The sequence below is a fragment of the Acanthopagrus latus genome, chromosome 10, assembly GCF_904848185.1.
Source record: "Acanthopagrus latus isolate v.2019 chromosome 10, fAcaLat1.1, whole genome shotgun sequence".
Classification (NCBI taxonomy): domain Eukaryota; kingdom Metazoa; phylum Chordata; class Actinopteri; order Spariformes; family Sparidae; genus Acanthopagrus; species Acanthopagrus latus.
In genome coordinates this window covers 17,460,858-17,484,459 of record NC_051048.1, presented here as the reverse complement: position 1 = coordinate 17,484,459, position 23,602 = coordinate 17,460,858, and the positions used below count along the sequence as shown (strand labels likewise).

General features: G+C 41.2%; 2 protein-coding genes across 11 annotated transcripts in view; one reads left to right on the top strand and one right to left on the bottom strand.

Annotated features, from left to right (window-relative positions):
- The window catches only part of LOC119026969 (dynactin subunit 1-like), a 12,469-nt gene extending 10,910 nt beyond the window's left edge, over positions 1-1,559 (bottom strand). For all 6 annotated transcript variants that reach the window (XM_037111696.1, XM_037111697.1, XM_037111698.1 and 3 more), the window contains exon 1: positions 1,403-1,559. The gene's annotated coding sequence lies outside the window, so the exon portion shown is untranslated. The remainder of the gene's footprint in view (positions 1-1,402) is intronic.
- The window catches only part of tdrd7b (tudor domain containing 7 b), a 24,360-nt gene extending 794 nt beyond the window's left edge, over positions 1-23,566 (top strand). Inside the window, exons 2-22 of one of the 5 annotated variants that reach the window (XM_037111702.1) lie at positions 2,252-2,471; positions 2,583-2,688; positions 4,508-4,714; positions 5,003-5,147; positions 9,359-9,566; positions 12,654-12,736; positions 13,826-14,034; positions 14,533-14,889; positions 15,006-15,313; positions 15,394-15,586; positions 15,668-15,779; positions 16,147-16,349; positions 16,432-16,566; positions 19,474-19,557; positions 19,749-19,883; positions 20,026-20,136; positions 20,383-20,531; positions 21,156-21,388; positions 21,482-21,665; positions 21,907-22,067; positions 22,676-23,566. In XM_037111702.1, coding sequence (XP_036967597.1) covers positions 2,668-2,688; positions 4,508-4,714; positions 5,003-5,147; positions 9,359-9,566; positions 12,654-12,736; positions 13,826-14,034; positions 14,533-14,889; positions 15,006-15,313; positions 15,394-15,586; positions 15,668-15,779; positions 16,147-16,349; positions 16,432-16,566; positions 19,474-19,557; positions 19,749-19,883; positions 20,026-20,136; positions 20,383-20,531; positions 21,156-21,388; positions 21,482-21,665; positions 21,907-22,067; positions 22,676-22,896 — 3,459 coding nt within the window. In that variant the 5' untranslated portion in view covers positions 2,252-2,471; positions 2,583-2,667 and the 3' untranslated portion in view covers positions 22,897-23,566. Of the gene's footprint in view, positions 1-2,251; positions 2,472-2,582; positions 2,689-2,802; positions 3,092-4,507; positions 4,715-5,002; positions 5,148-7,220; positions 7,375-9,358; positions 9,567-12,653; positions 12,737-13,825; positions 14,035-14,532; positions 14,890-15,005; positions 15,314-15,393; positions 15,587-15,667; positions 15,780-16,146; positions 16,350-16,431; positions 16,567-19,473; positions 19,558-19,748; positions 19,884-20,025; positions 20,137-20,382; positions 20,532-21,155; positions 21,389-21,481; positions 21,666-21,906; positions 22,068-22,675 lie in introns of those variants that run through there. The other 4 variants (XM_037111703.1, XM_037111706.1, XM_037111705.1 and 1 more) reach the window with 4 other exon arrangements.
- Positions 23,567-23,602: the final 36 nt, after the last annotated feature.

Below are 23,602 nucleotides of genomic sequence, written 5' to 3'. Positions count from 1 at the left end.
GATAGAGGCCATTGCGTTGGAATTTTGTCATTTTCAGAGAAGCGGAGAGAACATTTCGCACAATTGTCAAGAAAAACGGTGCTTAAGGTAAATAGGAATTGAAGCTTTTCTGTGGGTTAAACATCAAGGACAGAAAGTTCGTCTTCGGCAGGATATCTAGAGTTAACCGAATTATATTGTTACTCGCTTTTACTTATTTGGACTTGATATGCAACAAGGTGAATCCCACATCTATTGTATGGTAAGTGCCACAAACTTTTATGGATTTAACAAATACATTGTACTAACTTCTGCTGATAAAGTGCATCACTCTAAAATTAACACTGATGTACTACATTAGACACTATTCAGTATTAAGTGTTACTCACCCGCGGGGTGTAAGAATGTCGCCTGTTCATAGCCATTATAGCTAGTTAAAATGGTTTCCACCTCCAGTGCAAAGATAAGACTAAAGTGCTACTCTTTCCTCTATTTTCATCCCTTCCTCTGTTCCGGAGAGAGGAGAGGACAATACGAGACTGTGATTTCAGGGAGGGATCCTGTGTGGTGCATCAAAACGTCACAGCTCATTTGAACTGAGAGAGGGAGGAGAATATCTAGCTGTTGTGCCTTACCAAAGGAAAAACACACGGATTTTCGTTTGACACTTCCCATTGTGCCTTTTAAATAGTGATGTGTTGATCAGATTACTGGCCCACATTATATAGCTATATGTAAACACCCAGTTGAGAGCTGCTAACGTATAGATAGATAGATCGATACTTTATTGATCCCGGAGGAAATTCAAGGAAACTTGCTGTGTTTTCCCCTTTCTTTAATATTTTGTATCCTCGTGGTTATATAACGTCACATTTAAAATGAAAAAAACAAAAAACAACTGGTTTATTCATCAATTAGTCAGCAGCTGGCAAACAGTGGCAAAACGATAGATAGGACTGCTAATATGTCTTCGCTTGCTAACTATTAGCATATTAGCTTAGAAGGCTGTGTGTTAAACTTGATAATTTTCTTTTATTCTGTCGTAAAACAACATATGCGCCAAGTATACATACATAATGCAAAGAAACCCAATAGCTTTACGACTAATCTGGGTGGACAAAGTGCCATAGGGAGACATGTCATGAAGCACACTCAAGCTAACGGTATTCGACTTTAACGTTAGCTTGAGCTACACGAAAAATGCAATCTAACATAAAAATGACTTCAAAATAACTTCACTTGGGATTTATTTTGTCTTCTAGATTAAGTAAGATATCAGAGTAGGGTTAACAGCTAGCTTACTATCTAGATTAGCTTTATAGTAAACGGTAAAGCTGAACAAATCGGCTTAGCATGCATGTCACAGAGAATAGTACTGTTATGAAGATAACACAGAATGGCTTTGTCTTGCAATTTCTCTTACCTGGCATACACAGAGATTCCTGTCTTTAAATGTAGCTCTTTAGGGCGTTCATACAGGCTATAATGAGTCTCTGTTTTTGTTTTGTCGGTTTCCTATGCTAGCTTGGAATTCCGGTAGCCCTTTCCCGTTTATTTTGACAGGTCACTTCCGGTGGCTTGACAGGCCAAGAAATAATAGGCGTGTGAATTAGCGCCCCTAGTGGCCGCGCCCATTACTTAATAAAAAGTTCTATTTTTAAGTCCTCCAACCTCACAGCCCACTGCACATCTGGGAATGGTGGCCTGACATTGTAATTTTGTTTACAAGGGGGGTTCTTCTTCCTTTGAGGAGCTTAGGTTTTTTGATCATATACTCTTATTGTGTCCCTGACTTGACACATTTTTTATTCAAGATTTTAATTCATGTCAGGATGAGGACGATTTAACAATAACAGTGTCTAACAGCAAGAAAGTTAATGGGAGACGAAGTTACCCAAGATTTTAGACCAGTATTTGAATTATTTAAAGGTGAAGTAAATTGAATGTACAAGGTGGAATATGTTAATGGTAGAGAATTAATTATGTTAAAATTGATTGGGGATGGATACAAAATAAATAAATATACATAAGAAACTGGGGACGAGGTAATTGTGGTACATTTTATAGACTAAAATGATATTTTTTTTTTCAATAAATAAAACTTTTTTGGATGCATATCTACGAAATATTAACAATTAATATGAATTTTTACGAAAAAATGATTTTCGTCTGTTCAAAAAAACTGAGTGAGCTCATTAAAAACTAAAATGGGTTAACTTACACGTTGCTACAGAAAAAACAACTTTAATGACCTTTAGCTGGGGTTGGACAGGAGATGTCCCCCGACCCCTGGATGCATATATTGACGCGTAATTAGACAGAAGCCCATGCACGGCCGACCAATCAGGTGGCGGAGGAGAGGCTGTGCCTGGACCGGCTGGCAGACGCTCCGGGGACAGAGCTCCGGCCGCAGCTCAGCCCTGTGGCGGTGACAGCACTGACAGCGACTGGACCAGGTCCTGACCTCAGCACCTCTGTCTGTTTAGAGCAAGGTAGAATATATTTTACAGCTTTTATCATGACTTGTATAGAATTTTATAACAACTACTCCTGACAAAGTTTCACCGGGTGTTTATTTTGCCTCTTTCTGTACTCCCGGCTAGGATGGCCCGAAAGCTTTCAAGCTAGCTAGGACGCAACACATTACTTCCGGTAGTGACTTTCAAAGCAAGAACCGGTGGCGCAAATATGCCAAGTAAAGAATACTCGGTGAGTTTTATTATGAAGGCAAGTTTTATGTGTTTCCGGGATTTTGATAGCGTTTCCCAGCTAACTCGACGGGCCCCGGTCCCTGAGGTGGCAGGAGGATTTAACTCGATGTTACGCACGATACCGTTGCCTGAGCAGACTGTACACCGGGTCTGGTACATTCTGCCGGCGTCATTCAGTCTATCAGGACCATTTAAGGAACGTTTCGTTCAGAAAACGAAAAAAGACGGGCAAACTTCATCCAAATAAGTTGGTCCCAATGGAGGGTGTGGAGTCGAAGTGTGACGCGTTACGTCATTCATAGTTTCGCGTCTGTTGTCTGCGCTGCAGAAAGTGGCCAGATCAACAAGTGGCCTGAACTCATTTCATCCCGAAGTAAGCCTGTTTTCTCACAACTAGGCAGGTAAACCTGTAGATTATATCACTTGTTTCCCGTGCAACCTTTTTCACGTCCCTTTATCTTTACCATCCAGGAAAGCGCCTACGAGTACATTTCTAAATTCTTAACTAACAAGGAATAGACTTTGTAATAAAAAGTACCGACAGGAGGTGAGCTCTCATCACAAACCGCCGTGTCAAAAATAATATTAATACTTAATGCGTGATGCAAAATTGATGAGGTGGATTCCTGCAGTCTGTTCATTCCTGTGCACCGAGCAAAAGCACAGATACCGAAGGCTACCTGAGAAACTGAAGCAATGTCACCATTTTAAGAGAGCTGTCGTAGGCTGGCCACTTGTTTTGAAAGTGTTGCACTGGACAGACCTCGGAGCGTAAAGATGGAGCCGCTTGAGGGTGTGTCTCCACGTCGGCAAGAGTCTGGATTGTTACTATCACACCAAGTATTTGTTGAAGTCATAGGGCTTAGACTTTTTTTCTTTTTTTCTTTTTTTTATTTACTTTTCACGAATATCATAAAAGCACAGGTTCTTACATTTATGTGCATTCCTCTGTAGGGTGGTTTGGTTTGGCTGCAGACAAACTGAAAGTGTTTTTCTTTTTTTTTCTGCAGGGAGATGGAATGTAACAGGGTGTAGAACAGACAGAGGGAAAATCAGTAACATCTTGAAACTAAAGCCCACTACTGCGCTGTGCCTTTGATAAACAAGACAGATTTAGAAACTGAGTGAAATCACCAAAGAGTACCTGCTTATTTGACAGAATAGTTGAATTTCTCAATCAATCCGTGTTTGTTTTTCCAGCATTGACTAGATACATTGAAAAACAAAACATTTATTTGAACATACAACACATACAAAAGAACATATCCTCATCCTCTGAAACAGGGACTAAGCCTGATTCAAAATACACTGGTTGCTTTCGAAATCTGATCAAAAACCTGCCTAACCAGTTGGTCATTGGCACAGGGGATGAACTCAATCTATGTGCAAGCTATTGCAAATGTGATTGGGTTTGCGTCATCATATCAGCTGTCACTCTCAGACACTTCCTACTTTTCTCGTTTAAAGGAAAACAAAACTGATGAGATGTCGAAATGAGTTTGTCGTGAAAGTGTGTCGGATTGGTTTTACGGAGTTCTATGTGTGTTTTGTTCCGTCTTTTGTTTGCATGGTTTGTATGAGCTATTAAATATTCTTTAAGATCTCGACATCTGTCAGTACATTGATTAAGCTACTGTTTTAATGCATCGAGTGTTTCTGCCTTCAGTATTCCTTTCTTGACTTGTTCAGTTATTTTTAGATGGCCAGATTTAGCTGTTCCCATTTCCAACTTTCAGCAAATCCATTTCACCGTTTGACTTGTGCATTTGCTTGCACATTTATTGAATTGCTTTTCTGTGTGTTTGTGTATTATTCAGATGGCTGACGTGGAGCTGGTGAAAAAGATGCTGCGGGCCGTCCTCCAGGCCAACAAAGGCGGAGTGTCATTGTCCCGTCTGCAGTCAGAGTACAAGGAGCTGACCGGGGAGCAGATACCGCACAAACAGTTGGGACACAACCACCTGGACGCGCTGCTGGCCAGCATGCCCTCTTTAGTCCGCATGGAGCGCAACCGCTCTGGAGAGGTGTGTGTGTTTGTGTGTGTGGCTGGTGCAAGACACTTGGTTTGACGGATCAATGTGTATAAATAGCCATGATTAAACAATTTGATTCATTTATATGTTATTTATCTTTCTCCATTTTCTCTCTGGTATTTAGGTGATATGTGGCTAAAGGTTAAAAACCATGCTACAATTAATCCAACGTTATTTTGGATTTTTATGACGCACACTTTTGAGTTAAGCGGTAATAACTCAAACTTTAGATGAATCTGTTATTTGTAATAGTATGTATTCCTTTCTCTCTTTCTGCAGACGCTGTGTTTTGCCTCAGGGGCCAATGAGACAGCCCATATAGCCAAGGTGGTGGCTCGTCAGCGCAGCTCCAAGAAGACAGGCCGACCCCACCTGGTCAACACCCAGATGAGGGTCAAACCGGCTGCTCCGCTCGTCCTCAATGGTAAGGTTTTGGACCGCTATTTTAGAGCTTTTCAAATCATTACCACAGCTACATAGCCATTCTCTTTAGCTTGCCTTAAAAATAACTATCAATTACTACCACTAGTGGACTCAGACCTCAAGCTTCATAGTTTCTGTGTGAGAGACTGCGAGCTCAGTTCAGTCATTTAGGGTGAAACAGAATTGTCAAAGCAATGGTTTTGGGATGTCATGGGTTTACCATTACAGTGTTCAACAAGAAACTAATCCAGTTTCACAAGCTGCACATACCACCTGTAATCTTACAGACTTTTCCTTTTATCAGCCTCTGCTGGAGAACACATATTTAGCTCTATCCAATTACACAGATGTTTCGGGTCACAGGGTGCATTAAATCAATTAGGTCTTAGATCAAATGTCACTGAAGTTGCTGCAAAAATGTCCAAAACATATATACTGTGTATCTTAAAGCCCATTTGAAATAATTTTAAATACGTTTTTAATGCTTAAAATGTAAATAAATATAGACTGGAGTCATGATTAGTCTGGCAGCTCTGTGGCTCGGAGGTAAGCACAATAGCACTGCAAGAAGAACTGGTGTGGAATGTCTTATGTGTGTTGGGCCATTGTGTGTATCCAAACACTCTACAATAATAAAATACGTATTAACAATGCATGTTTATAACAGGCTTGAATGTCTCTCAGATGTGAATGAATGGCTACTTGGATGCACTCTTCAAAAGATAGCAAAGAAACTCCCATCAGAACTGTTTTCATTATGAATATGGAAAAAAAGATAATCTTCTTTTGGTTGGAAAGCTACCATAGCAATCCAGAAATGCGGAGAACATGAGATGGCACAAGAACATGCTATATATTCAGTGTGTGTTGACTCTGTGTTGCACTTGCTGGCTGTTAGTGCTCACAGTCAGGGCTGTAGCCAGGTTTTTAGAGATGCTGAGGTCATGAGGCCAATGTTATCCTCTGTTGTCCTCCTCCAGGGCTGCATCCAGATATTACCTCTCCAAATTGCTTCAAGACTTCATTTACTTTAAAGACATGACACAGCAAAGAGAAGCAGCAAATCCTTCTACTTAGGAAGGTGGTATGAGCAACTGGTTGACTTTTATGCCTAAAAAATGACAAAACAAAAAAACGTATTGTTGACAATAAAATTACTTTTGATTGAATAACAAATGAATCGCCTTGTTGTGGCTGTGGGAGAAATAACAACATGGCTTGGATTTGGACAGCAGGCCACTGACTGCATCTTTTTGCTGCATAGTGGTGATGACAGAGTAGTTTTGTTTTCTACCCCTTGTGTCTTTGTTTTCTAAAATAATGCTGTTTTATTTGTTGTTCCCCAACTAAACACATTTTTACAAAACCAAAGTAAGCTGTTAATATACATGTATTTAATGTATACTTATTATATTCTTCCTTGGAGATTTTTCAACCTGTTTTTCAGACCCCTCTTGGGACTGGTGCTACAGCACAGCAGCACTGCAGAGAGAGAAAACTAGAAAGTGTTCAGTGCCTGTATCAGTGCTGTGACAATGCAACATTAGCAGATGCTTTCTGTGGTGCAGCCTGGCAGTTTGTGGATGAATGACTGGCCTGTTTAACTGTTGCTCTGTGGAGACTTACAGTTCCTCAGACACTTAGAGTATCACATGCACATGAGCTCAGGCAGACAGGTGAATCGGGTTCATACATGTGCAAAGACACCCTTTTTTCTGACTTTATTTGCTCTATAAACGCACAAAACTAACATGTATTCTCATATGCAAACATGCTATCACACAAACCCCTTCTGACATACAGAGGCAGGTATGCAGATGTCTTTTTAAGGCACACGCCACTGCTAGACTGCGATGCTGCAGAATATTCCCAGAGAGTCAGAGGAGGTAGTGGGAGGTGGTAGTGCTTGGAGGAGAAGAGGGAGAGGAGGAGAGGCAGCGAGAGGGTTGGAGGAAAATAGAAGCAGAGGGACGGTGAAATGGGAGGGAGGGGGTGGACAGATGATAGGGAAGGAGGGAGTCTAAAAGAGAGAGAGAGGGAGGGTGGGATGTTGAGAATTGAAGCGAATGCAGCCTATAGCAGCTGAGACTCAGCGGCAAGCGAAGAGCAGCTGATTCACAAATCAACCTCTCCATCTCCCTCTCTCTCCCTCTTATTCTCTCCTCCACCGCCTCACCAGGATATTGATATTCAGGCAGAGACAGACCAGGGACTGTGTGTCCATGCTGGTGAGGTGACGCGGCGTCTGCTCTGACTGCGTGTGTGTCTGCTTGTCCTTGCCTTTATTTGCATGTGGATTTAAGCTTGAGCCTGTGCGTGTGTGTGTGACTGCTCAGCTTTTATACTGTTTGCCCGTATGGAAGTTAATTCATTGATTAATTGATTAATTAACTGATTTATTAATTGACTGACTGCCAGTAGCTCTTATATATAAGTAGCATGTCCTCTTGGAGGAGTAAAATAGACTTGGAAATTGCCTCAGTGATGACTTTTGAAGGCGAAGTTGCTTGTTTTGTTTTGCCACAGGAAAGGTTTCATGAGATTTAGTGAGAACGGAAAGGATGAGAGAGCAGGAGAAAGTTCTAGATCTCACTGAAGGAATAGAGAGATGAGGGAAGGAGTCAAGATAAAAGAAGAGGCAGTGGGAGGAAGAACAGAAAAAGAAGAGGGAGTGTGGGAGTGGGAATGACTAAGGGTTATGCACAACAGGGCACGCTGGTGATGTCACTTAGCAGAAATGTGATGTCATGCCGGTCTGATGTAACATCAGAGGGGTGAGGGGCTGGACTGTGTTAGGATGGTTGCACTCTGACTTCTGGGCTTTTTACTGAACAGACTGCGACTATCACAGATTACAGTTACTGAGTTTTGGATATTGGATCAACACTGTGAAAAGATGTCACCAGTCTTGTAAAAGAGTATGTCTAAAACATTTTAAAATGAATTATCAAAAGAATGTGAAAAATAGGAAATTTAGCATCATGACATTTATTACAGAGATATCTACTGATGTTAGCGTGCTAACCAGCTAACCCCAGCCTGTCCAGTCCAAAGCTCCTGTGCTCGCAGTATAAACACCAACACTCTCCTGGTGCTCTGAGTCTAAGTAGATAACAGCAGCTACAGTAAGCAGCAGTTTGCGATCATTTTGCTGATATGCTGCCCCCCTTTTTCTTAAGAGTTTGATTTAGATAGCTTTACAATTCTTACATATTTCAGCTTTAACCGAGGAGATAACTGTGAAGGCAAATCAATCATCCAATAAGGGTTGAGAATTTTAAATACATTTTTTTATTTTTAAGCATTTTTAGGGTATTAAATGTCCAGCATATATATATTGTCAAACACATCATGATATAACTGTAAGAAATGCAGTTTTTTTTTTTACTGTAATCACAGTCTCCTGAATTGTATTAGGAAGCTATTCTTTATCCCTGTTGGGTATTGACCGTAACACAAAATAAAATCCCTTTGTAATATTACTAATCTTTTAAAGTATTGAATGAAATTGTTTAACATTTTAGGGATTGTACTTGCTTAGAGTAAGATGAGAGGAATAATTCGACTCATTAATTTCTGTACATTAACTATTGAGCATCCAGAGCCGAGCATCAGTTAGTATAAACTTACTACAGGGAGTTTTGAGCCAGTTATGAAACAGTCTCAATTTATACTGATGCCTCTGCATGACCTACATAGGCATCTGTTTTACAAGGAGTTGTGTGCTGTAGCTAACTATCTATCTGAGTTCAGTGACTTCCTGGATCCCTGCTGGTTGTCCCTCTCCCCCTGCAGCAAGTTAGTCTGCTGAGGTTTACAGGTGCTAGCAGGCTACCTGTTTCTTTCCCAGGTTTAGGTCTTTATGCAAAGATAAGATAAGCTAATGGACTCACTGCTCCACCTCGAAAGTTAATACAGTGATATTTCCTCAACCTTCCCCACTAATTTATGAGTGTTTTGTCAACTTCTGGAAAGATGCCATTTTGAATTTGTTATGTTGTGTTGCTGCTTGCTGGCTGGCTGATTGGAGCTCAGATGATCATTAGATGTACTGTGTCTGAATCTCCACATATCTATGACACTGCCCTCCAGACAGTCACACTGCCCTATCGCAGCATCAGGTTTAGCTGAGTCAGGGTAGGTGTACGTGTCGGTGTGTACTTCAAGTCCATAGCTTTACTTCCCTTGTTTGCTTTCTCTTTCTCTGCACAGCCAAGCCTCAAACCTCTCTGAGGCAACCGAACCACCGCGGGCGAGGCGGGGGTCGGGGAGGAGGTGGCGGCCGAGGGGCAGGACATGGAGACTTCCGACAGGCGAGGGACATGAGGGATGGCCAGTCGGAGGGCAAGACTGGGGCGCATCCAAACAAGATGTCCAATCAGAACACACCCAACAGGAGGGGGAACCCACCCACAGACAAGTGAGTGAGGGGAATGTTTAGGAGAACAGGAGAAGCTCATCAGAATTATTCCCTTCTGTTACTTCACTTCAGATAAGTTTATGAATTTTTAGATGTTTTTTTGTGATCACTTTTATTGAACATTGTTTTTGCTGTTGAGGAGTCTGAAACAAAATATAAATTTTAAACTGAAAACGAGATATTTGCAGATATTTAGTATGAAAAAACAGCTTTAGCTCACGTCCCAATGCTGAGGTTCTACATATTTGTAGGATTTTATGGCACAATTATATGTGGAAGTCACCAGGCAGGCTTCTACACCACTGAGGGAATCAGAGTAGAGGAATGTGTAAATGATCAACATGCTCGGAGGAGTTAGATCTCCTGCCAGAATCTTGTAGATACACTCAGGCTTTTTAAAAAATTCTTTCAGCCGTCCCATCCAATTACAAAAAGTCATCTTTGGGGGTAAATTGAGGAGTGGTGATCTACACCTCTCTCACCATGTTTGTGGGTCCCTCTTCACTATCCAGTCCAAACTATAGTCTTTCTTTCTCTTTCCTTTAGCTCTTTCTCTCTTTTTCTGTATCTCTCTCTCTCCCTCTCTGCCTCCCCTCCTCTCCTCCCACCTGTGTGGTCTGAGCTGAATCAGAATAGGCTGCTGGTGAATGGGAGACTGGTTGAACTCTGGTTGGTTTCTGAGTGCAAACAGCCTCCCTGTTGCTGCTTATTCAGCACTGGGTTGATGCAGTGCTCTCTAGATTTTTCTGGCTGCTTCTCTATCTGTCTCTGTCTGTGCTTTCCCTTTCATCACTTTAATTCTTCTTTCTACCTTTTGTCTCTTTGCCTCTTTATCTTTGCGTCCAACTACATCTCCATTGTTCATTTTTATTTGTTTCTTTATTTTAACCATTAATCATTTAATCCCTTTTCCTTTATTCCTTTACATCCTTCTTGATTTCATCGGTTGATTGCTGGTAGCTGACCCAAATCTATTGTGCCTTTTCTGAAATCAGCACTCATTCCAATAAACTTTGTCCTTATCATTCACCGTGAACATTAATTGTTGTTGAAGAAGCCATCTAGAAGCATTGTCAGATACTATCTATCTGCTTTGCTTAAACAGTGAGTCAAGATTAATTCAGCTCCATCCCTCCGCGGCTCTGTTCGTCCGTCCACTGTGAAAACAACTGACATCAGTCCTCTGTCAGTGTCTCCATGGGTGTCCAGTGTGTCGCTGGCCCTGCAGCAGCACAATGGGGCGGCGGGGTGGGAAGCCCAGTGCGTTGGCAGGGGACACGAGCCCAGAGCAGGGGGGACGTGAGCCCTTTCTAATCCCCGCTCTATTCTCTGGTAGATTAACACTTCTAAACCGACACAGAGTGAATCAGCACATCTCTCTGTATCCATCTAGATCTTCCATTGGACAGTACAGTCATCATTTGTGTGTCTGTGTGTGTGTGTGTGTGTGTGTGTGTGTGTGTGTGTGTGCGTGTGTGAGAATGTGTGTGTGCCTGCACTATGCCTGGTAGTGCAGTGGTAAATTCAGCAAACAGGCAGCCTAATATTACAGTTTAAATACTTTAATTGAGATGAAAGAAGGAGAAATGAGACAAGGAAGATTATTTGTACCTTGAGGGGAGAGTTTTTTTAGGCATTCATGCAAATGACGCTTCCCCCTGTGGAGAGAAACTATAAGAATGCCGTTGTGTAACAAGCTTTGGTCGCTAACTGTTCCATAACTTAGGTAAGCGAGCTAGAGACAGCAGAGAGTGGTGCATTATGCAGTGTCCGACTAGCATTGGTCTTGTCCTGGTCTTGACTCGGTCTCGCCCTGCATTGGCCTTGACCTTGGTCTTGGTCTTTGTCTTGACTGGATCGAAACCCCTCAAAGTCTTGGTTGTCTTGGTAACAATACACTCCAGTCTTGGTCATGACTTGGACTCTGGCACTAAGTAGCTGTTTTAAGGGTTTTGATCATATCACACAAGCTTCCCCCACAAATGTAGTTTGCCTATTTTCAGATCTCCAAAATTTCTAATAGCTTTAAGGGCTCTGTCTGTCTCTTTGTTGAAGACTCAAAGTGTATATAGTGTGTAGTGTAAGTTCTTTAATGAAAATTAATGTTTGAATTAATGTTTTGGTTGAACTTGTAACTGACAGGCACTGCCTGTGCCAGTTAAAGTGTTATTGAGTCATTTTTTGTACTCTTAGAATTTTTTGAGTTCCCTCAGGAATGTATTAATTGATGCCTAAACCTTAAGCTGCAGTGGTTTGCTATAGAGTCCAGGGGACCATCAGTGATGGTTGAGCCTGCTGTATCATCCTGCTGATGTTTCATTAACCATCCAAAAAGAAAAAACTAATTTAGGTCAGTGGACTGCAGAGATCTATGTATGGGTGTTAAAGTACTTTAAACCTTCTCACAGCCATTCAGGGTCACATAGTAAATGGCTGTTTTCTCTCTTTCTTTATTGATTGCTTAGTTCCATTATTAGCTATGCACCGGGGTGATGCAGGGATTGGAACAGAAGAGAAAAAACAACAAACACAGCAGTTACTGTGTCACTGAGTTGACGAGATTTACCTATGAGATAAGACTCCGTAAATCAAAACAGTTCAGCCGAGTATACTAAAAGAGATGGATATTTCACACACGGACTTCTGGCTTGTCACTGGCTGTGTCTGAGGAATAGCATCTGATATACTACACACAGTGCAATGCAGTATCCAGTGTGCTGTATCTCACAACCAATTGTTCTCTAGACCAATGGGGGAGAAGACAGTTTGATTAATGGCTTGTGATTCTGAGGACAAACCACCAAACACTTTGTCTTTTACAGATTTTAAGCAGGGTATCTGGTTAGACTTTGAGATGTTACCAGAGCGCTTTTTAATAGATCTCACAACGTGCTGTGCCTAATAAGAGATTACAGATCAGACATGCATCACAGAGCCAGAACCAGGCTTTAAAACTGAAGTCAGAATTTACTGACTTTTTTCAAACTGTGCAAAAAACAGGAAAATTCTGCCTTCTTCACAATATTGTTGTCCTCCAGAGCCCCTGGAAAGTAATCCTCCTCGTTGTTCTGTTTTTCTCGTGTCCAGGCCAGACAAGAGGATGACCCTCCCATCAAGGTTTCAGAAGGAGGTGCATGCTCACCTGTCTAGGAACCCCCAACAGACTGGGCGTAAGTAGGACAAGCTGCTTTTTGTTACACTAAAAATACATTTTGTGTGGCTTTTTGTCCTCGAAACCAACAGAAATGTCTCCAACACCTGCATTAATTCAGGCAATTTAAACTCTGTCCTGCAGCTCTAAGCGTCACGCCCAGACACAAACATTTAAGGCTCAACTCAAAAGGACAGCTGTCATGCTGCGCTATCTTGTGCTGATGTATCAAATCATGTCCGTCTGTCTCTTATCTCTATTAGATCTGTATTATTTTGTGGTGTGTGAAAGAAACCCCGTCTCTGTTGTTTCCCTGAGGTTCCTGCAGACACGAGTTGTATTTTAAAAGGTTTAAACTGAAATCAGCTCCCAGGTGTCTGTCTTGTCCGTGTGATCCTCCCTCCTTTGTACTTACTCTCCTTCAAGTCTTTACCTCTGCTTGAAATGTGTTTGTTGTCATGTTGTGTTCAAATGTTGGGTACATTCTCCCTTTCCTGGGGGGAAAGCATGGAATGTAATAAACTGCATAGCTTTGCGGGATATATGTTCAGGGCTCCTGCCATTTCTGATATGTTTATTTCAGACCCCTACAGACAGAAGAGACGATTAAAGGTGGATTCTGACTGGTTTAAGAGCCTTAACTTCCTGTTTGTAAAGACATATCCTTGATTGAAGAGGAATTTATATTAAAGAGAGACCCCTGTGTAGAGTGTGCAATATCAAGGCTCCACAGTGTGAGATAACTCAGTTCAGTTTGGTTGTTTCTAGGGATTCACAGTTTGATATCAATGATGTTTTTAGTGTAACTAAACTAGGGAAGCCAGTACAAGTTCCATCCATCAAAGGACAAATCCTACAGCAAAAGGAAGCACAGCTTTACTCATCAATGTGCTTCATCATCATTCTTCTATCTGACTCTCTTTTTGATTAAAATCATCCATCTCTTTCAAGACTCAGTCGCCTCTGTTGAGGGAAAAAAGCATGACATACAATCCACAAGTTCCAGGGGCGAGAAGTTGAAGTGGAAGCAGTAATTGCTATCATCTATGTGTGGGTGTGTGTGTGTATAGTCTCTCTTTTCATCTGTGTTTTTCCTCCAATCATCCAGCACCCTTGAACCTGAATGAGAGCTCTGGCTCGGACAAAGGAAGACCCTACAACCCTCAGCAGGTCCAGGGTCGCATCAGGGAGATCCTGGGGAAGTACAGTAACGGCTTCTGGGTGTCAAAGCTGCCTCAGATCTACAGAGAGCTGTACAAACAGGACCTGCCCACCGAGGCCATCAAAGACCTGGAGACCTGGACGCACATATGCACTGTATGTACTCTGTGTGTTTTTGCAGTCATTAAATATGTCACAATTTTAAGGAACACGTCTTTTCAAATAAGTATTACATAAAATTACTTTTGTGCTGATGATAAAACTGTGGTGCCGATGAAGGTATCCTTTTAACATTATTTAACTTTTAACCTTAAAACAACAGCTGCAAAATAATTGTGATGGGAAAGTGTCATGTAATGTGAATGGTGTCTCAGCCACTATCCCCATCACTTGTTTCTGCACTGTGTTACTTCAGTGAGACGGTAGGATCACAGTGTTACATACATATTTACTTCAAGATGAAAATTTTCAACACGTAAGTGTTATTGAGAAGCAAAGAGTTTTGTTTGTAGTTAGACATTAAGCCAACAACAAGACCAAAGCTAAAAAAATGGGTCATAAACAACAATGCTTATTTCATGAATATTTATTCACAATGAGTTTGTATCGCCTACAAAATGCTTTATACTGAGTCCTTTCCCTTTTTTCTTCTAGGTAGAGAAAACCTGCAGCAGCAACCCATCAGAGCTTCTACTCTACCCTTCCAAGGAACAGACCACCACATCCTCCCCTTCACCTACCCTTGCCCCAAACTCCGCCTGTCCCCCAAACACCCCTGCAGACAAACCCTCGCATTCCCCTTCCCCACAAAGACCCCCCAGCAACCACCTGACTCGCTCTGGTTCTCGCTCTCCTCAGTCTCCACCATCATCCTCTTCGTCCCCCAGCCCTCCCTCGTCTCCTGCCACCCTCAGCCCCGACCTGAAGCTGAAACTAGAGGAGCTGTTGGTGAAGTACTCCAACGGCCTGTGGGCACATGCACTGCCCAAGCTCTTCCAGGACACCTACAAAGTCAGTGACCCTTTAAAAGCACCATTACATCAATGTCATTAACAAATTCAGGACCAAGTTGAAACCTAACCCTTTATGTATTTTTTTTCTTTATTATTATTCATTTTCTTTACAAGACCAAACTGCCTGGACATGTCCTGGAGAACCTTCACCTCCTCTCTGACTTTTGCACCGTCGACTTCCCAATGCCTGACAACCCCAAGAGGGCCATCTTGTACAGGAGGAGCAGCACTGAAGGCGGAGGAGGAGAGGACGAGAACTGTAATAGGAGGAACTCCTCAGTCAGTGAGGAGGAGCTGAGGGTGAGGCAGGAGCTGGGGAGGAGGCTCAGCAACCATGCAGTGCCTTCTCTGCAGATCCCCAAAGAAGAGTACCCCTCTGTGCTGGTGGTGGAGGCCACAAACACCAATGGAGTTATACTCAGGTAGGAGAGAACTGTGTGTGTGAATGTGCTGTAAGAACAGACAGTACATAAACGTCTCACCGTCTGTCCTCCTCTCTCAGGTACATTGGTGAGGGTTACTCCCAGGCTCAGGAGTCCATGGAGGATGAAATGAGGGAGTTTTATGGCCTGAACCAAAGCAGTCCGTCTCCTTTGTCATCTCCATCATCAGGCCAACTTGTTGCTGTCAGGGCCGAGGAGGAGGAGGAGATTCTGAGGGCACAAGTCTGCGATGTCATGGCTGACAAAGTCAAGGTGAGACGGACTGGGAAGGTTAACATGTGATTTTGAGATGAGAAGAGACATTTTTAAACCCTGTGGTCTTTGACTTTTTAGGTGTACTATGTGGATCATGGCTTCTCAGAGGTGATCAGCAAAACCAAAGTGTTTGAGCTGCATGAGAAGTTTTTCCAACTGCCTTTCCAGGCGACCAAGTGCAAACTGGCAGGTGAGAATAGGACCAACACCAGAAGTTGATTAATCAATTAGTAAATCAAGAGAAAGTGATTTGCCAACTGTTTTGATAATCAATTAATTGTGTCATTTCAAAAATTTTAAATGTGAGGATTTGCTATTTTTCTTTGTCATTTATGGTAGTAGATGAAGAGTCTTTGTGTTTTGTTGTACAAAAGACACTTTTTGTGTCTTTGGGAGTTGTGAATAGTATTTTCATAATTTATTCGACCTTGAACAATTGATTGGTTAATTGTGAAAAAAATCATCAGATTAGAAAAAAATTGTTATGAATATAAGTTGTAGCTCTATCAGTTACTACACTCAAATCAGCTTGTGTACATGTGTGTGTATTATTCCAGGCCTGGAGCCATTCTGTCAGGAACCTGCTGTGCTGAAGAAGTTTGAGACAATGGCAAGTGGAAGGATCCTGTTGGCAGAGATCCTAGAGAGAGGGCAGACCCCTCTTGTCGTCCTGTACGACACATCGCAGGATGATGACGTTAACATCAATGCTGCATGCATGAAAGCCCTGCAGGACAAGACACTGGCCAGCCCGCTACAGGTACAGGAGAGTGTATGCATCTGTGCTGTTGGGTCAGTGTGTGTGTGCAGCACACTAAACTCTCATCACTGGCTCTCTGCAGGTGAACAGTGCTTATATGAACGTGACTGTCAGCAGCGTCTGCTCCGATGGGACCATCTACTGCCAGCTGCCCTCCAGAGGCCTTGCCAAGCTGAACGAGATCCTGGAGAACATAGAGACATACTTCCACTCCCAGGTTAAACAACAAGCTCCGTGTGATATCTCGGTGCCTTTTGGAAACCATGAAAGTTTTTATTTTTCAAATTCAGTGCATAGGTTTCAAAGTATTAAGAGACAGAATAATGTATTGTTGTTGTGGGTATTTTCAGGGGATATATTGTATATAGAAAATATAGAACAACAATGGCATTAGCAAATGTTTGAAAGTATGTAGTCATTAATAGCATCACTATTTCTATATTGATCACACATGGCAGACTCACAGATGTGATGCAGTCCCTTAACTGGAAATGAGAAGAGCCTTGCCATACTCCTAGTGCTCTTTGAATACTGTTAAGTGTTGTACTCACAGCGAGTAAACAGACTTTACTAGCCTTCACACATTCATCTTAAAAGCCTTCTGTGAATGTATCGGTGCTGTGTTGCTCCTTTGGGCATGTTGTATTGTGGACAGATTGTGATTAGGTTGATAATCCGGAGTTAAGACATTGCCAAACCACTTAATCTGTTAGCAGCACAGTGGAGCTGGTGCTTTTTCTAGGCGTGCCACTGCTGTCCTTTAAAGCTCAGTAGCGTTTTACGTCAGTGTTAAAGTAAACAGTTTGAAGTGGAGTTGTATTTTTACCAAGGCTAGAGACGTCTTGTGAGCTTGCATCAGTCTAGAGAAACTGAACTTGAAATCAGCAATAATGCAGGGAAGTAATCTGGTTTGTATACATGTTATTTTCATTCTTACTTCATAGAGATGATTTCTACAACCTTTAACTGGATGGCCTGGTTTAATGTTTCTATTCAGAAGGAGGTTCAGAGAATCAGTTTAATATCCACTTTGGTTACATTCTGTACATCTTTATTTGTCCCTGAAGGGAATTTGCTTTTGCAGCGTAGAGTACAACATAAAAATACAATCACAAAGAGCACAGTCTCAGCAGTACTACATCAATAAACAAGTTTAATCATCAGGGCAGCAATAAAAACAATACAATGACGGCTACCCTGCCACCCTTGTAAATAAGCATAATACTCCCAGACATCAATGTAATCAGCAAAATGGTCCATAATTAGAGTGAACATTAACAAGTACAAAATATGGCCAGCATAGCTTCTCACAGCCAATGTACATCATCAAATTGTACCAGCAACTACAACAACATAATGAATATCATCATAAATCGTCCTTCAGCCAGGCCAACATGCTCATAATGGGCAGTCACCCCCTTTTCCCTGTATTGAGGAGGGTAATGGCTGTGGGGATGGATGAGTTATTGTATCTGTTAGTCTTTAGAGGAGAATCTCAGCCAGGTGTTAGAGGGTAGGGATTTAAACTCCCTGATGAAGAGGGTGAGTGGAGTCAGACAGGATGGAGTTTGTGCTCTTCATCTATCGCACAGAACTGACAGTTATGATTGATGCCTATATGGTTTTCCATAGTTGAGATCAGCAGACTGCATATTATCTGTCAGCTTAACTCCCTCAGCTGGAGTTTGTAAGTTTGCTTTCACCGTTAAACTATTGGTTGACGGTTTATATTAAGATCCTTGTTGTAAGCATTAGATTTTAGGTTAAGCTGCTTATAAGATGCTTATTAATATTAATGAGACTCTACTTGTATATCTATTCATTACAGCATATTGACACATTTATTATTAGATTGTAAGCACTTACAAGACACTTGTCAATACTTTCTTGACTTTGAAGAACGGAAATAAAAACCTTAAATGTGTCTGCGCTACAAACACATTTAAGTTTAACTAACTTACATGTTATGTTATTGTTAAACCTTATCTAAGCTTTTTCATTAATCCTTTATTATTTACTTTAGTACTAACAGTTAATTATACTTATTGCAACAACTGGATTGAAAGTGAGAACAATGTCTTGTTAGGGTTAATATCATAAAAAACTAATAAGGCTTTTAATAATATTTTTAAACATCTATAATATTTTGACAAATTGCCTATAACTCCTTATAAATGTCTGAAAACTAGCAATGAACATGTTCTCATTAACACATATATACTCTTATTAATGGTAATAACGATCTTGTAAGGACTTGTATTACCTGTTAATGTTTGATACCACATTTGATTCAAGTGAAACATTAATGACAGACTATAACATTTTAGATATTTATAAAAGATGAAAAAAGAAATTATAAGACTTGTTCACTGTTTGTTATCAGCAACCGCATCTAAGCAAATAAAACATACAGCTAGTACTGCTGTAATGAAAACAGTAACTGAAAAAATAAAGATATGTATTAATATAACACTACCACCTATTAACAACACAGATTAAAAGGACGTTGGACATATACAATTTAGTAAGTAAGATGCTTTCACGGGGCTCCAGGTCGCATATGCACCGAGGGCAAATAAACATTTTCATTGGGTGCACTGGTGCGCCTTAGATCACTACTGATTATTGTCTAAATAATTGAGGTTATCACGATTTCTTGCTGTATCTGCTGTGATTTGAATAAAGAAAACATGTCTCTGCACTTTTATTCCTCTATCATGAGCACAGTGTGTTAGGAATTTAAATCATAAAGTATTATATGTATGTGCTGGTTCACCTAAATGAGTCAATTTTGTGCACCAGTGCAACCAGTGTATAAAGTTAGTCTTGAGCCCTGTAACTTATCTCTTGTATTAACTGAACCATTCTTTCTATTTCAGTTTAAACAAGCCCTTATCATTCCTAGTAATCAAAGATCTAAAGTCCTCCTCTTTGATGTCACAGCAGGGTTCAGCTGCAGCAGACTGAGTGGGCCTTGTTTGTATGACCTTTTACAATAAAGTTTTATTGGAGTCATAACTGAGCAGTTACAAACAGTGACCTCACCATCACAAAGGAAGTACAGTCAGATTTAACAACAGCATGCTGATTACGGTTTCATGATAAAATGTCATTTATGTTCCAGGTAACGTCAGAGTTCCTTGTATCCAGACCTTTCTGTGGGAAAGGATGTCTGGCTCGCTACAAAGGCAAATGGTCCCGTGTAGAGGTAAGATGGCGCTCACCCCTGCAGAACAGACTGTGAATTATTAATCAAATCCACATATAATTAAATGGGCCTGACAAAAGGGATAAAATCGTAATTGCACAATAGAGCTCAATGTCACTAGCATGAGAGCCATTTGAAGGCATTTGTTTAACAAATAAAAATCGAGCGGTTTCCCCTGTTCTGTTGTTTAGATCACCAACCTTCATGGCAGCAGAGTGCTCGACATCCTGTTCATCGATGTGGGTGTGCAGGCTTCTGTAGAAGTGTTCGAGCTGAGAGAGATCCCTCCGCCGTTCCTCCGTGACCTCATGGCCATCCCACCACAGGTTGGCTTGTGTGTCCCCGAGTAAAGCAGTCGAAGGAAATTACATGGTCATAGGATTTGTCTTATGCACTGTTATAGTAAGAAGAGCTTCCCCAAAAAGTTCTACAGATTATCTGTAGATAATCCCAGCATTGTGTGTTTAGGCTGTGAAGTGCTGTCTAGCAGACCTGGCTGTCAGTGTTGGATCCTGGACTCCAGATGCTGTCCAGTGGCTTCGAGAGAAAGTGCTCAACACCACAGACTGTAGCATGAAGGTAAAGTGCTGCCAGTCCTTCCTTCACTCAACTAATTAAACTAAGTTAAACCGTGAACATGTAATGTCTTTTTTAACATTTGTCATATCTGATAATATCAAATACACTTACCTCAGCTACCACTTACATTATTCCTCTCCTCCTCCTTTTGGACTCCACCAAGGTCATTTCTTATTTGCATCCTGCCTCCCTCTGTTTTTCTTTTCCATGTACCTCCGCACTAACCTTGAACTCCCCCCTAAAAAGGTTGCCAAGGTAGATGAAACCAAGCGCTGCATCTACGTCCACCTTTTCACCGACAAGAGCTTCCACGACCCGGCCCGCAGCCTCAACCATCAGATGGCCCAGTCTGACCTGTTCAAACAGCGACCAGATGTTTTCCTCACGAGCCACAGGTTTGTTCTACTTTCATATTGGCCTTCTATCTATCTTATGGTTCCCAACCTGGGGGCTCTGAAGCCCACTAGAGGTCTCCAAAGCCTCCTGGGGGTTTACAAATCCTTTTTCATTTTAAGGGGTGCAAGAAAACAGCTGAAAAATATATGCGCTATTTCTTTCAGTTATGTGAGAAGCACAAAATGAAATTTTTAAAGTTCATTATTATTTCAGATATAAACACAAAAATCTAGATTCTAAAAATCAAGATTTGTTCAAAAAAAGATATGTAATACAGGCAGAATTAAGAAAAGTTAAAAAAAAGTCTCTGATATAAAATTCATCCACATTACTTATTTTACACAACCTTCCTCCAGTTATTGCATTCATTATTGGGGTTAATTGTAAACGTTGACATTCATTCTGTATTATTACTGTTGTGCATTGAAAACAATATAAAATATCAAACATACATACATACATACATACATACATACATACATACATACATACATACATACATACATACATACATAGAACATGAAAGGAGAAAGGTCCCTTTAGAAAAAACGTTGAGAATCACATACTTAGCTAATGTTCAGTTTAAAGTTATTTAATTCCTGTTTGTTCGTTTAATTTCACAGCCCTGCCAAGATCTCCACACCAACTTTATCCTCCAAAACCTCCAGCAGCAGTAACTCTACTAACGGGAGTCCAGCGTCAACTTCTGTCCCAGCCAAGCCTCACCTCAGGAGGGCTCTGTCAGGACCCAAAGGAGGTGGAGGAGGCAACACGACCAGCACCAGCCCACCAGAAACACCGACATCCCCCTCATCCTCTCTCAAGCTGCCACCATTGCTGGAGCTGCCCCCAGCAGGTAGTTATTAAAGACAAAAATATTTCAAGTCCACTGTATATTCCTTAATGTAGCCCAGAACATCACATGTTCTTATGTTTTTTTTCTCCTCAGGAAATAACATCGATGTTTATGTGTCAGTGGCATGCCATCCAGGCCACTTTGTGCTGCAGCCCTGGAGAGATATGTACAAACTGGTGGTGTTGATGGGAGAGATGATACTCTACTACAATAAAACTGAACAGAAACCACTTAACATAGGGAAGAATCAGATATACGCTGCTAAAGTGGAGAACAGGTGAGTAAAGCTATGATTTAATTTAATTTGATGAAAACAATGGGCACAACTGAAATGTTGACACAGTCTGGACACTGTCTTCAAACATTGACAGTTGTGGCCCAAAACAAAAAAAGATAAAAACTATGAAAATATTATCAAATACTCTGATTTTATATTTGTGAGTACTATTGAGTATTTGTGGTGCCTTCAATTGTGCTTTGCCTGAATATATCCACTCTTTTTCCTTCTCACCTGTCAGCTGGCACCGTGTTTTAGTGAAAGGAGTTCTAAGCAATGGCATGGTGTCTGTGTACGAGTTGGACTACGGTAAACACGAGTTGATCAGCTGCACCCAGCTCAGACCTCTGATCAAAGAGTTCAGACAGCTGCCGTTCCAGGGAATCACCGCTCAGTTGGCTGGTGAGTGGAGTGGACCGCCACACAGTGCTCGAACACAACAGTCTAGATACTAGGGTCATGTCCACCCTCCAGTGGGGGAATACAACAGAGTACATAAGTATATTTTGGAATTCTCTGACTCAATACTGAAAATCACCATTGGAAATGAAGGCCTGAAGAATGAGTGAAAATATATAGAAATGCAGAAAATATATCAAGTAAAGCAAGAGGGGTTAACACTACATGCTTCAAAACCATATATCTCTTATTAGAAGGTAAATGTTAGAATAATGCCTTTATTGTAAAGAATGTCAGTTGGGTCCTGCGAAAATCCATCTCTGTTTTGTGCAGCTTTGACAATGTTTGGAACCCTGAACTGAATTTTTAAAATATCTATGAAATAAAATAAAATGTGTCTCTGCAAAATAAAAAATGTACATGTATGTGCAAAATTTCATGATTGGGCAAGTTAAAAAAATGTGTCTATTTTCTGTTATTATAGTTCCTTTGAATGGTTATGATGTTAGCAAGCAAAGTGCCTACCAGGCAGTTATTTTATGTAGCATTAAATGCTAATGTTGCATTATTAATATTTATGTTAGCTTAACCTTCACACGTCCCCCTTGCAGGATTGAAGCCTAGGCAGTGGTCAGAGGAAGCCTCCATCGTTTTTAGGAACCATGTTGAGAAGAAACCACTTGTAGCCCAGCTGGAGGCCATACAGGAAGCCACTAACCCCTGGGACAGGAAGTTGACGGTCTTCCTGGTCGACACTTCGCAGGAAGAAAGGGACATCTGGGTGCATGACATCATGGCTGAATTTGCTGAGGAGCTGACGAACGAGATGTAGACAAGAGAAGATTGTCGACGCGTCTTACTAGTCGAGCAGTTGTCCTGTTGCTCACTGATGACACTGTGAGTTGTGGATAGACTAAATAGAAGAAGCTTATCCATCTTATCTATCTACCATTTAGTCAGACGAAAGGAAGAAAGAAAGAAATGAAAGAATGAAGGAGGTATAAATGTACGAGACTAAGGGAAATTGAGAGGTGTGATAGCAGGTAGAGACTGGCATTGACAGAAGGTCAAGAGGTGGAGGTGTCGTAGCCACTTGCTTGTGTTTTGGGCTGTACATCGACGGATGTTGTGATGTGATTTTGAGTGACTGCAGTGTGACCATTGGACAATACAACCATGCATGATGTTGGTCCAAACTTGCCACTAATACTCAAAAGATACCTTCAGCGTACAGTAAGAAATTACTGAATCTATCTATAGTCTTACGAAGCTGTGGAAATGATACAACATGCATCCTTATACCATTGGGTTTGGGCTTTAATCCAGTGTATCTTTACAGTACGAGTATGAGTGCATCCAGTTTTAGTGTGTGTCATCTGGGAGGGAGGGGTTGCCTGAATACCCTCAACCCTGCCAATGTGAGCACCATACAAAGTGCAGAAAATGTTAAATCTAACAAGTGTTCACATGCTAGGAAGAGTTATATAAATTTGTTTACAAAATCGAGTACTTCTGATTGTCGTAAAGTTTACAGGAGT